Source organism: Dipteris shenzhenensis, chromosome 28, assembly GCF_047967505.1.
Source record: "Dipteris shenzhenensis isolate YYH24624 ecotype China chromosome 28, Dip_SZ_1.0, whole genome shotgun sequence".
Lineage (NCBI taxonomy): Eukaryota > Viridiplantae > Streptophyta > Polypodiopsida > Gleicheniales > Dipteridaceae > Dipteris > Dipteris shenzhenensis.
The window spans coordinates 23,553,130-23,568,304 of NC_141623.1; the positions used below are offsets into that span (position 1 = coordinate 23,553,130).

The window sequence follows — 15,175 nt, forward strand, 5'->3', positions numbered from 1 at the left end:
TCATTGAGCTGATTGATTAAAGCAATGCTTCGTGCTTCATTCTTGACATTCCACATACTTTTAAACTTGTCCCAAGCATTTTTTGCCCTTGGACGACTTAAAGCTTGACTTAATGTGTGTCTTCATTAATAATGCAATCAAAGACAAAGCTTGGATATCCCTGTGATCAAATCTCTTCTGATCCTCCGTGGGAGTGATAGTAGAAGCCTGAGTGGTAGTACCAGTAGTGGAAGATGCATTAGTCTCATCACTATTCACGATGCCCCATAAGCCTTTGCCAACCAAAATATTCTTGAGCGTAAATGACCAAAAGCATAGTTGGGTCCATCCAACTTATTTGCTCAGTAATGGTACCAAAATTCTCATTGAGAGACATGATTGCAAGCTCAAGAACGAGAGCAAATGTACCTGTAAATAAAATGCAATTGAAAGACAAGTGACTGCTATGCAATCATCTTTGCAATGGCATACACTGACAGTGGTTGCTCTGAAATAGCAGAGAAACTGCCCAAAAATATCTACCCATAACACAATCCCTTCCGGGTTACAAAATGCAATCAAGCAATATATTTCTGCCTAGAAAATATCCTGAATCACAGCCAAACACTGGCTCAAATTGCAATGTACTTTTGCCCCAAAATCTGCTTGAATCTCAGCTAAACATTGGCTCACAATGCGACAGCAATTTCTTGCTCAATAGGCATCCAAAAGTGCATACATCTTTAGCCAACACTTGGCTTCAAAATGCACACTTAGCAACTTGAGCTGAATATGCAGCCCAAAACTGTCCCACATGCACACACGTACTCCGAGGACACCCGTGCAAGGAAACTGAAAGCACGGGCTGCAAGTACAAACTGGAGCTATAAGTACAACTTGGAAGAGGCTCGAAATGAGCGGAGGCAAGGACCAAGGCCAGAGCAGGATCTTCAGCAGGCGAACTGTACGGCAGATGTGTACGGCGGCTGATAGCGAGCTGCAAGTCCGGGAGGCTGATGGCGAGCTGATTGTACGGGCAGCTGCAGGTCGAGGTGTACGACTGATTGTACGGGCAGATGCACGTGTATGGGCTGTTCGGAAACAGTCCGTACACTTGTATGGATTGGTATGGCTAACTCCGGATGCTGATGGTGGTTGTACAGTGAGCTGATGGCGGGCTTCTGATTTCGTAGTCATACAGGGCTGTACGGATTGGATGTACAGCAGATGCAGCAGGTATGGGGAGCTCGAGCTGATGCGGGAGAACATCACACGCGATGTACTGAGCTAAGGGGGAATACATTACAAAGATATATTGCATACATCATATGTGTACCAACTTTGCATATACCATAAGGAAAGAAATGATGGTCCAAAAAGAATTTACGCACCTGTCTCTCTGACTAACTTGAAAAATACCCCTGCTCTGCTTAAGACATGACGCCCATATACCACAATAGTCTCTGGGCAGAATCACCTCCTAGTTGCAGCACATACACTGCATAACATCACACACGGCAGCATTCCCTCGATTTGAATCAAACATTCCATGTTGCGCACTTATGCTGCTCTCCATTGGCCTGGAGAGAGCCTCAAGAACCAAGTAATGCCATGACTGTGGTCAGAATGGATGCTGATCATGAATGCTTCCCTTTCCGACAATCCTGGCTCCAAGTGCTTGAACCATGTTAGGTACAATCGATTTTCATCAAAAGGCTCCCCAAACAGCTGCTTCAGAAGGTAGATCCAATCTCTTGCCATATTTATACGCTCTCCAGTATCATCATCCCTTTGCCAGGTGCAGCACAAATGTTTGCAAGCACAACATATGGAGAAGCAATCTCTGGATCTAGCTCAAGCGTGTGCATGGGAGCTTGTTCACTCTGCCCTATCTCAGCCAAGGACTGGCAGCATTAAGACATAAATGAAACGATAGTAGGCTGAAATGGCATATTGTCGATCAACTTCTGCCTCATCTAACTGACCTGCTCTCCCAAGGAGGTCAACCATGCAGACATAATGATCTATAACAGGGGAAGACACCAAAAGCATGCTCAAGCTGCAGCATAAATGTTTGACAGGACAACATATGGAGCAGCATTCTCTGGATCTAGCTCAAGCGTGTGCCTGGCAGCTTGTTCACTCTGCCCAATCTCAGCCAAGGACCGGCCAGCACTAAGTAATGACATAAATGAAACGATAGTAGGCTGAAATGGCATATTGTTAATCAACTTTTCTGCCTCATCTAATTGACCTGCTCTCCCAAGGAGGTCTACCATGCAGACATAATGATCTATAGTCGGGAAGACACCAAAAGCATGCTCCATGGAGACGAAGTAGCAGCAACCCTCGTTAATGAGGCCTGCATGGCTACATGCAAAGAGAACGCTGACCAAAGTTACGACCTCTGGCAGAATCCCCTCCTGCTGCATTTGTTCAACAAGTCGAAGGGCTTCAATGCCTTCACCATGTTGAGCATAAACTGCAACCATTGCGTTCCACAGAACAACATCTTGCTGCTGCATGTTGTCGAACAACTTCCGTGAAACATCTAAGTTGCCACACTTCCCATACATGCTCACTAGAGCACTCCCCATTATATCATCTACGTCGAATCCACTCTTAAGGATGACCGTATGCAGCTGTTCACCTTTTGCTAGAGCTGCTTCATTTGCACATGCCGCAAGCGTGGTGACAAAGGTGACCTTGTCAGGCAAAATCCCTGCAAAACACATTTCGTCGAACAGTTGCAGAGCCTCCTTGCCTTGTCCATGTTGAACATACAAAGCAATCAGGGAATTCCACAAAACTGCATCCTGCTCACGCATTTTGTCAAAAACCTTCCGACAAATATCCAATTTTCCAAACTTGCCATACATCTTCACAAGGGCGCTTCCGACAACATAATCCAACTCAAGTCCACACTTCTGGATGAAAGCATGCATCTTCTCACCTTCTCTAAGTGCCACCTGCCCAGAACATGCAGCAATAATATTTGCAAACGTAACCTTGTCTGGCCTGATTCCTTCCTTCTGCATTTGGTTAAAGACGTCAAGAGCCTCCATGCCCTGACCATGCTGAACATACACTGCAATCATGGCAGTCCAACAAAGTAAGTCACGCTTTGATAGTTTGTCAAACAACATTCTTGCATCCTCTAGGTTGCCACATTTGCCGTACATGTTAACAAGGGCAGTACCTACAGTAATATCTGATTCCAAACCATGGCCCAGGACACAGTCATAGATCCACTTGCCTTCAGTGAGAGCTGCCTCACTGGCACATGCATAAAGGATGCAGATAAAGGTTACCCCATTTGGTATAACTCCTTCCTGCTGCATTTCATCAAAACTGTCTAAGGCTCGCTGGCCCTGGCCATGCTGAGCATAGGCAGCTATTATGGCAGTCCAAGAAACAACATTCCTTTTGGGTAACTTGTCAAACATCTTCTGTGCATCCTGTACTCTGCCAAACTTTCCATACATATTGACAATGGCATTCCCCACAATGAGATCACATTCAATTTCACTGTCTACAATGCGTGCATGTATCCGCTCACCTGGAGCAACAGCTGCCTGGCTAGCACATACATTGAAAATGCTAACAAAGGTGACTTTACTAGGCATAAATCCCTTGTGCAGCATGTCATCGAAAAGTTCAAGGGCCTCTTTGCAATGACCATACTGTGCACACAGTGCAATCATGGAGTTCCATGAGACAATGTCTCTTCCTGGCAGACTCTGAAACACTCGAAAGGCCTCCCCTAAGCTACCACATTTGCCATACATGTTAAGAATGGTGGTCCCCACAATAATATCTGATTCAAATCCAGTATCCACAATGAGGCTGTGCATCCGTTTGCCTTCAGCTAGGGCTCCTTGCCTAGCACATGCATCAAGAATGCTTATAAAAGTTACTTTGTTTGGCATCACTCCTTCCAACTTCATTTGCCCGAAGAGCATGATCCATTGCTTGCCCGACCCGTGTTTAGCATACACCGCAATCATGGCATTCCATGAAACAAGGTCACGGACTTGAATTCTACTGAACATCTTCTGTGCACCTTCCAGGCTGCCACATTTTCCGTACATGTTGAGAAGGGCAGTTGCCACCACCACATCGGCCTCACATCCACTCTCCCGAATGCGAGCATGCATCAGCTTGCCGGCAACTAGAGCTTCCTGGCCCGCGCATACAGAAAGCATGCAGATATATGTGACTTTGCTTGGAAACACACCTTCTTGCTGCATTTGCTCGAAAAGTTGCAGAGCTTCCTGGCCTTTTCCCTGCCGGCTAAATGAGGTAATAACCAAATTCCATAAAATCACGTCGCGGTGCTGCACGTTGGCAAATAGTTCCACAGCTTGATCCGCTGCTCCGCATTTCGCGTACATTCTTACGAGAAGCCTCTCTGTACATGGATTTCGCTCAAGTCCGTTATCAATAACTTGTATATGGATGTTCTTGCGATCAGAAGGATAAACTTGCAAAGCGGGTAATTCTGAAATTTTCTTTTCTAAGAGTTTCTGATCCAGCTGCTCTTGGGCTGTGTGAGACGCGATTAGGACCTTATTCTTGTGCCTCACGACGTGGGCTCTTATGTCTTTCGTCGAAGGAAATCGAGCAACCACTTTCAGCAGCATGCGGATCCAGATCTTGCGATCAAAGACCCGGTATTGGCAACCCAATTCGATTGTGCAGATTGTAAGAAATCTTGATTGAGTGAGGAGGGAAGCCCACAGAATGTGGCACGTGGCCGGGACGCCGCCAGAGCCGCTTCACCACCGGAACGTTCCGGCGGTAGAGCATAGGCTCGCCGGCGAGCCGTCAAAAAGTACAGGGGATGCCCACAGAGAGTCATGGGACTAGGTGCCCTGGAAGGCCTGGTCATAGACGATGCGTGTGTAAAGAGATGCCCGCCCATCGTTAAAAACTTCACTTGTTTCGACCTATATAGACTTCCAAACTCTTCTCACAAGCAACAAAAAGATGAACTAGATTCGAGCAGGTAGCTGTATTGACATAGAATAGTTTGTATTTCTAGAATATAACCACAAGTATTGTTTTTAGAAAATTGAATCAGCACATAGCAATTTGAATTTGGTACATAGCACTTTATATTCAATCAACACATAGCACTTTACACTCTGCACATAATACTATGGGGGAAGAGTTACCACACTTCCTTACCAAAGTTATAAGACCAAGGAATGTGCCCTTCTTTGGGTTCATTTCAATTTGCATTTGGCAAAAAGCACATTTAATTTTGCACATAGCATTTTGCATCTAACATATAGCATTTTGCATTTGGCTTATAGTACTTTGCATTTAGTACATAACCACACATTTGTGTGGGGGGAGAGTTAGCACACTTCCTCTTCAAAAATTATAAGACCAAGGAACGTGCCCTTCCTTAGGATTGTATCTAGCACATAGCAATTTGCATATAGCACATAGAAATTGAGTTTAGCACATAGCACTTTGCACTTGTCGGATACTTCTACAGAATTTATCTTCAATTGCATTTGCCACAAAGCACTTTTAGCTTTACACATAGCATTTTGAATATGGCATATAGCACTTTGCATTTGGCTTATAGTACTTTGCATTTACCACATAACCGCACATTTGTGTGGGGGGAGAGTTGGCACACTTCCTTTCTAAAAATTATAAGACCAAGGAACGTGCCCTTCCTTGGGTTCAGATCGATTTGTATCTAGGACATAGCAATTTGTATGTAGCACATAGCATTTTGAGTTTAGCACATATAGCACTTTGCATTTGGTACATAGCACTTTGCACTTGTTAGATACTTTTGCAGAATTCGTCTTCTTATTCATTTCAATTTGCATTTGCCACAAAGCAATTTTAATTTTGCACATAGCAGTTTGAATCTAGCATATAGCACTTTGCATTTGGCTTATAATACTTTGCATTTAGCACATAACCACACATTTGTGTGGGGAGAGAGTTGGCACACTTCCTCTCCAAAAATTATAAGACCAAGGAACGTGCCCTTCCTTGGGTTCATATCCATTTGGATCTAGGACATAGCAATTTGTATATAGAACATAGCAATTTGTATATAGCACATAGCAATTTGAGTTTAGCACATAGAAATCTGCATTTGGCTTATAGTACTTTGCATTTAGCATATCACCACACATTTCTTGGAAACTTACTCTCCAAAAATTATACAACCAAGGAAAGTACCCTTTCTTGGGCCCATAACACTTTAAATTGATCACATAACATTTTGCATTTAGCATATAGCAATTTGAATTTGGCACCTAGAACTTCATTTTGTACATGGAACCTTACATTTCATATGTAACCACTTGTAAGTGTGGGAGGAGAATCTGCACGAATATCTTTATGCATCGCATGCTTAAACAAGCTAGTTTCATGGCTTTCATCAAGGGCTATCCACCTGCATCCTTGTTTAGGACAATAAGGAAAATTCAAACAAACTTGCTAGAGCAGCACAATCCTTGAAGCATAAATGGAACATGCAAATGAATCTTTCTGCCTACCTAAACATTGGAGTAAGGAGAGCAAATGTCATGGTGTGGGCAACCTAGAATCCATGCAACGCTTCTAGATTTTGCTTAGTATGTCATGGCCTAAAGACTGCAAAATGGAGAATAAGAAAAGCTCACCTTTGATAATTGGGAAAATAAATGACACTACATGACATATGGACATCGAAATAAAGTACTAATTTCACTTCCAAAAGACTATAGAGATTGCAACACGTTCAACGGATTGGGAGAAATTGAACCACCGATCCTCGTCAATGTGTTCAAATGCTTGGCATTTGAATCTGGCTTTCCATAGAAGGAAATGGAAATCAACCCTCTTCTACTTCTTTCCTTGGTAGTTTTTGTGAGACTCTTTCATCTAGCCAAGCCTTGATGTCGGAGAATATGACTTCCACATCCTCATCATATTCCCATGCTAATAACGCATGCCACATTTTCGTAGAGCTTGAGAGCCTTGTCAATGCTCTTGGCAATCTCAAAAAGGGATTTACTGACAGTGGGGTCAGTGACAACATCACGGCCACCATGCATAATGATGAATGGAAGGCTTAGAGGGCCTCCCGGTGTCTCGCTGAGGCTGGGGACTCGGAGGCTGCCCATTCAACATCAACTCGTTTCATGGGAATAACGTCCCCCCGTGTCTACGTTGATGAGTTGCAGGCAAAAGCAAACAGGCTGAACCTCCTGCAACTTGCTATGCAAGTCTTCAGCACAAGGGAATGAATGCCGCTATTGGCAATTTCAGAGAATGATAACCTCATTTTACTAGTTCATCCAGTCTAGCAGTGGAATGATGGGCTGGAATTTGGAAAATCCAGGCAGCCAGGGCAGTAGTCCACTGCCAAGAAAATGGCATCACTCAACATTTTGCATGCACGGGGCTGCAAAAGGATCTTGCCAGTAGGGCTCCCCAAGCTCCACTGGTTGGCGCCGGGAGGCCCTCTTATGTCTTGAAGACGCTCGCTCAAATACAAAGTGACCCTCAGCAATTCCTAGGCCGTTACCTGCATATTTGCGCGGGCTCTACTTGGACAGTGCCAATTTAGCGGGGTCTTTGAAGGAAAGGTCTTTAATTCTTTGGTTGGAACAATGCCCCAAGTGGGAGCGATCATATTGAAGAAAGTAAACATTTGAGGGAGAGGCATATCTTCACATTAGGGAGAGTAGGATAGTGCCATCGAAAGCAACAGGGGTGGCAAGAATTCCATCGATGTTGCAAAGTAAGGCAAATTTCAAGCAACATTTTCTCGAAGTCGCTCACTAGGCTCAAAAGAGAGATCAATTCTCTATTGCCGCGTCATAGCAAACAACCCGCAAGTCTTGGTATAGAGGAAATCTTGGGACAACTCTTCAGGTTGAAATGGAGGGGTTAACGGCTTGAAATTATAGCGAGCAGACAATGAGAATGGATCGCAACATCCAGCCGGAGGTGAAGTAGAGAATCCTACACTTGTAGTGGCTCATGCAGAGCTACAAGACAAAAGGGAGGGATCATGTCTTTGGCATGCGTATGGCTTCATGCGTATGGCTTGGAGAGAGTACCTTCAGCATTTGCCGTCTCTGCTACCATATGCGATGGAAGAAATTGATTGTCTTTGTAGTCATACTAGTTGTCATCTTGGAGATTTGACTGGGTAATCTTGGATGGAATCATGTGCGTAGGAAACACCAACAGCATGGTATTCACCGTCATCATCCGGGTCTGATTCAGCTGGGGGCAAAGCATTAGCAGTGTCCAACCACAGCATCACAGAAACTTCTAGCGCTATGCTCATGGGTTCCAAGATTCTCCTACATTGGTAGAGCTACGTCCGCGAGTGGCAGGGCAGGAGTGGGGGTGTCCGAGGAGGGGGGGAGTGGGATACATGGAGAAGAGGGTGCTGGATGATGAGCTCCGATTGTAGTTGGCATCGATAAATGTGTGTAGATGGTGGTGTTTTGGTCCTTGAGTGACAGAGAGAGATTCTTTCTCACATATTGAAGGGCTCTCTGAGCATTTCGGAAGAGAGAGAGAGAGATAGAGAGAAGAGAGAGCCATTCTTGCTCAAAACCAAGAGTTGTTCCCGATGCAAGGAAGCAATTGGGGTCTGCGATGTTTATTGTAGCTGATTTCGGGCATTACTCCTCCAAAGTCACAAAAATGGAGAAGGGAATTGTAGCTCCTTACAAGCACGTCATACCTACATTTGAGGACGATGTAACTACGTATGAAAGCAGAGAAATATTGCTGTTCTTTCAAGGGGAGAGGGAGGTGGGTGGAGGAAACAATGAAGGTCGAGGTGAGGAGGGAGGGAGGGAGAGAGGGAGGAGATGTCCATGGCAACGAAGGAAGGAGGAGGAGGAGATGGAGATGGAGAATGTGGCTATGGCGGAAGCTATCTCCCTTGAGATTTTGCAAGAAACGAAATGATGGAAGTTAGGAAATGTGGCATCGGTTGAACTTCACAAAAGAAATAAAAAGTATTAAAGTTTATTTAAATCATTTAACACGTGGCTCAATGGGAGGCCAGATTTTCGTTTCATTCCACAATGCTACTTGCCTAAAGATGTCTTCATTAAGGGCAAGGCATCTCAAGCATTTCCCATCTCCTTTACCAATCCTCAAACCTCTGGCATTTGTCCAAGCAGCCTTGTGTAAGATCAACCATAATAGAGCATACATTTTATCTGGGACACTTTTCAACAAAATGCAGCAGAATTTGGCTTTCCATTTGAATTTTTAGTCATGCAAATTCCATCAAGCATTTAAAACATTTAAGAGATCATCAATGTCCCCAGTAGGAGTAGGAATAGAAAAAACGGAGAAGCTCCCACCCAATCCAGCTAAACTCCCTATTGTACACTAGGAACGTTGCACCCTTCCACTGTGTGTCTCCTTCCCACACTAAAGTTGATTCATGATTAGACCCTGATGTTGGTTGTTGAGGGCAAATTCCCTTTTTATCTCAGCCCAAGTCTTCCATCTATACTCTTCTCTGTCCCATAGCTATCCCCAACTCTATAACTCTTTCTTGAATAAGTAGTAGGTCATTAAGAAGCCCTCATCAGTGAGAACACAGCTTCTGAAGATTGTTGAGACCCATATAGAGTCTAAAGACATAAAAGCCCCTTTCCTTGAGAACACAATTTGACATTTGATTTCCTCAAATGCCTTCCATTAGGACGGCTCCCTTTAGCCTTGCAAGGCTTAGGGTTGCAGATAGCAGACAAGGTAGGATAGTTTTTCTGTTTGAGGGCTCTCAAAGGCCTAAGGTGGCTAACATTTCTAAGAAGCTACGCCCAATCCCCCTGAGGATGAAGAATAGCTTTAACGAACCGGGTGGTAGAGAGCTTCCTAGCAGCTTGTTCTATATCTATGGTCCCTAGACCACCTTCTTCTTTAGGTTTTATACAGAAGCTCCATCTGTCCTTTGCTATCTTTTTTATTCCCACCTAAGAGGAAAGATCTGCATATTCCAATGTATCTATCAAGACTTGCCTTGGCACGAGACCAACAAATTAGGTAGAATATAGCAATGGGATGTATGCAATGATTAAGGATAAGTCTTTTGCCAGCTAAGTTAGCTTGGAAACCTCTCCATTTCTCTACCTTTTTTTGGAATCTATCCATGAACCAGTCCCACCTCTCCTCTACTTCATTGAAATGTCAAAACCCAAAGGTATCCCCAGTAGTCTAAAAATAGTACCTTGCTTGATTATGTGACATCCCAATTCCTCTATAACTTCTTGATCTTCTCCTCTTAGAGTAGCATATCCAATATTAATGTGATTGATCTTGGATCTAGTGGCCTTACAAAAAGTGTCTAAATAGCCCATAATCCTTTTGATATCCTGCTCATTGTTCTTTAGTGTAAGGTTGGTGTCATCTGCAAACTGTTGGCATATCAACTGTTTTCCAGAATGGAGCTCTATACCTCTCAAGTCTCCAACTTTACTATGACTCTGGAGAAGCTACCCCAAAGAGCCAGCAGCTATAGCAAACAAAGAGGAGCTATGCGGCAACCCTACGTGATGGATCTTAGCTCCATTTACACATATCTTAGCTAAGGCATTAGTAAGTAGAAGTTTTATGAAAGAAATATACTGAGGGCCAAGGCCCATATCTGTGAGAGCTTGGATAACAAAGTACTATTCTAATCTATCACATGCCTTGTCAAAATCAACCTTGAGAAAACAAATATCCTGCTTAGTCAACCGATCATATTGTTTTTTGTCATTAGGCTTGTCAATGCAGTGTGATCAGTTTGTACCATGGATATATGGGTGCGATTTTGTTATTGCCCATACAATGGCGATATCGCAGTGTACTTTTTCTCTTGAGCATTCATGAACGACTGCCTAGGTAAAGCAATAACACGACAGGGAATACAGGCATTACCTGTCTACCCAATTGAAACTTTGATGTTCTAAGACCTAGTTTTTCTTGGATGGTGGCAGGTAAGTGGACCCTGACCTTGGATCCTGGACTACCTGACGGATTTGACACTTTTTGTACCAATTGTATACATATTTTATGAACACCCATAAGGTGACAAATTTATTATCCACCCTTATTTGAGCATCGTGTGCTGTGTTGTTAAAAGGTTTTATTTTTTAAACACACACACACACATGTGCGCATGCGCAAACGCAAGCATGCACGAAAGTGTGTGCGCACGCACATGCGCACACACACACACATGCACACACACACACATGCACACACACACACACACATGCACACACACACACATGGCTAAAACTCTAGTGATAGCGAGGACATGCACAAACCCTGGTGAAAATTTAACTATTTGGTAAAATCTAATGATTGTGAGGACATTCACAAACACCAATGAATATTTAACAGATCTAATGATTGCGAGGACATTCACAAATCTTAGTGAATACTTAACCACGTTATTAAATCTTTAGATGAGAGGGTTGTATGGGTAGTATTTCAGCACCCGCATCAGTCGCAAAGCTGATGTCCGGCCACGTGTTGCACAAGTAAATCAAACTGCCCACAAGCCTTCTGTACTTCGCTTCGTCCACCAGTGGTGATGAATCCTCGTTTGAGAGCTTCACGTCAACCTGCATAGGGGTGCCAACTGTCTTGCACTCCAGCCATGCCAAATGCATTCAGTATCTCACCAGCATACTTCAGCTGTGAGATGAAGATCTATTTTGGCTCTTGCCAAACTTCAATCCCCAAATACATCCTAAACATACACAAAGAAGCATCGAAATTCAAGCTTAATAATATCTTGGATTATGCCACAATAATCATCCATGGCTCCATTGGCTCCCTCAAAGCTAGCAATGACGTTGCAATCTTGTGTGTTTCTCTTATCATCAATCTGTTGTGTTAAAAAATGCTTGCCCTCACACCATATAGCATTGAACATAGTACACTACACCAAGACAAAATCAATTAAATAAGCAATCTAAATTGTTGAAAGCTCCTAACTTATGCATAACATTCTATATACCGACCTTGCTCATGCATCCCCTAGCATACTCCCATTCTTCCATTATGATATGCATCCCCTCGTTTCTCTCTGCTCTCTCCATTTCATCAAGTAGCCAATCCACATGAATATCCTTTGGAAGTGCTCTTAGATGCTGAGGGTATGGCACACAAGATCCATGGTGTGTATGAAAGAGGGCCCTTTCTCCTTGTCTTCTTGCCTTTGCATCCTCGTATCTTGTCACCCATGTTTTCATCACATCACTATTAAGCATGCAATAAAGGTTGCTATTATTAAGCAACTCTGTGTCTATAACTTTGCTCATCCTTTCCCTTGAGGCACAATAGAGGTCATCCTTAGGTCTTCATCATCTCTCCATAGTCGTGGGAGAGAGCTATCCACATCAACAAGAAACTCAAAAATATATACAAGTGACTCTTGTACCAACCAACCCTCGGCCATGCTACCTTTGGGCCTTGCATTTTGTCTCACGAAACCCTTCAAGGTCTTCATGAAGTGCTCGAGGAAGAACAACCATTGTGCATGTACAGTATGCATATAGCAATCTCATCCACCAAATGCACTATGAGATGTAGTTGGCTTGTGAGAATAGAACCTGGAAATGTCTCTTCCAGTAAACAAACCACCTCCATTGACATAACTTGAGCATTCTCAAGCATGGTGGCATCTATTTCCTTTGAGCTCACATACCTAGAAAGGAAAAAGTACACCATATTAGCAATATGAAAACCTTGCATGGAGCATTGATACGCTTCACATTTTGTATCCTATAAAGTACCTCACAAGCTAGCCCTGTAAGAAAACAATACAACATCTATGCTCAATAGATAATAGGATCTCGTATGCAAGAGAGAAAACAGACAGTATGGAGAATCAAAAATTTGATTACTGTAGAACTCATACAATAGATGGTGCTGCCTCTTAGCTGTGCACTCCTGTGAAAGAAGCTTCGATGGCGAGCTGGAAACAGTAGAGGATAGAGGCTGGATGCTAAGGAATCAGGGTTGCACTAGCTAGTGATGAAATGGGCTTCATGGGCTTGCTCTTATATAGCCACTAGTTGTAGTTGGTTAGGCTCAATTGGATGCCCGACTCAGTCTGCCCAAAACGGCCGATTGGGGGTCGGTACCAAAATAGGCCACTGACCACACGATAGAACCAGTGCAAAAAATAGAGCAACTAATCTATGGACTCCGTTTGGCCCCGAGCCAGGTCGAGAGCCATCCAGGATCATCTAGGGCTCCAAACGGGCTCGCAACCCGAGAGTGGGTTGCCTTGGGAAATGCTCCATCTACCCTCAATGCGGTCAGTCATGGGATGCCTTCTCGCACTTGCATGTAGCCTAGTTGGTGGTGTGCCAACTCTATCTGAAGCCGTCCAGCCATCAGGCCACACATGGCCCCCATCTGGTGTCCAAACCAGGGCCTACTAGATAACTGAGCTACTCAAATGCCTTCTCCTCATATGGGGGCTTACAAGTAGAGTTAGCTAGTTCTCGTGTAGTTACACGAGAGTGGAGCATTGATACCTAACACCCCCCCTCAATGTCCACCTGCAAGTGAACTTACTTTTTCGGCCCAATGCCAAGTCGATGAAGATGCCTCTCCAGCAAGTCTCTTCCAAGAGCCTTTGTGAAGATGTCAGTAGCATTCTCTATAGTTGGACAGTATACCAAGTCGACCTCTCCATCCATGATGAGCTCGCGTACAAAGTGATATTGAATCTCAATGTGTTTTGTGCAAGCGTGGAACACAGGGCTCTTTGCAATTGCCATGCAACTTTGATTGTCACATGATAACTACGTAGGCTTGTTCTGCACTACACCCATGTCCCCTAAAATCCTCCTCAACCACACTACCTCGCAAGAAGCAAAGCATGCTGATTTGTACTCACAGCCTCAATAGAAGAAAGAGCAACTGTAGGTTGCTTCTTGCTGACCCATGACACAGCTCCAGATCCAAGTGAGTAACAGTAACTTGTCACTGATCTCCTGCTGTCCATGTCTCTTGCCTAATCCGAGTCACAAAATCCGATCAAGATGTTGCCCTTGGTATAGGTGATGCCATAATCAAGAGAGTGGCTCCACAACACTACTCACAATGAAAACATCATTATCAAAAGAGAAGCATGCACGCCGATTTGCCAAGCATGCTCTCATGAGAGGTGCCACAACACATCCCATCTCCATGCACAAACCACCAGGAGGACACAAAAGGATCAACAAACACTCAATTACACCAGTAGATTTCTCTAATGCTCCTCAAGCTATCTTTTGTATGTCAGGGAGATAATGAGTCCAGTGGTCACTCATTTGGCAAACATTCAACTTGTCAAAAAGAGGTTTACTCTCCACATGGAATGTTGGTGGTTTATGGCCCACACGCCTCATAAACACAAGCATGAAGGATCGCATCTGCAAGATGAAGGAACATATGTCATTGACATTTTATCTTTCACACCATACAATGATAAGAAGAAACTTCATGAACCCAACTCACCAACAGATCTTCTCCTTCATGTACATTTATGTGACCATATGGAAGCTTTTCTAGCACAAATACACGACGGTCCACCTCCAATCCTTGTGCACAAACATATCATTCCATCCATGTAATACATGGTCCTTCATATACAGATCGTACAAAATATCCATATTGTCAAAGAGCATCCATGCTCGAAGTCTTAAATGAAAGTAAAGCGAAAGAAGGAAGTAAATGGATGTAAATAGAAGCTTACCTGCCAATGGATAGATGAGTACCAACCACCCATCATCATCCAACATCACTGCAACTACAGCTATGCCGGTTCATTGGCGTGGTTGTTTCCCTTGGGGCATCTCCTAGCCCGAATAGTGGCTTTATATTCTTCAATCTTGTAAGTGCCAAATCCTGAACATTTCTTTGATTGCGTTGATTGTTGTGGTTGTGTTCTTGATGTATGGGTTCTAGATAGACCATATGTACTCTTGGAGGAGGCTATTGCTGATGATTTTGATTGTTCCTTCCGTCATATTGAATAATGGGTATACCTCTCTCTTCGCTATGCTTGCACCAAAGTTCACATGGTGGACCGTGCCTATGGCCATCCATACCACAGGAGGTGCAAGCTTGGTCTTGCATTTGCCTTTGCTACTGGTTCCCCCATGGTTGTTGATTTGGCCTTCTTAGAGCTGCATTTTGATATCTT

The 15,175-nt window shown here is 43.7% G+C and overlaps 1 protein-coding gene across 1 annotated transcript; it reads right to left on the reverse strand.

Annotated features, from left to right (window-relative positions):
- Window positions 1-1,375: 1,375 nt before the first annotated feature.
- On the reverse strand, window positions 1,376-4,799 carry LOC147883344 (pentatricopeptide repeat-containing protein At5g27110-like). The gene has a single exon (XM_087399821.1). It carries the CDS (start codon window positions 4,620-4,622, stop codon window positions 2,034-2,036), a length of 2,589 nt encoding a protein of 862 aa, XP_087255947.1. The 5' UTR covers window positions 4,623-4,799; the 3' UTR covers window positions 1,376-2,033.
- Between the last annotated feature and the right edge of the window lie 10,376 nt (window positions 4,800-15,175).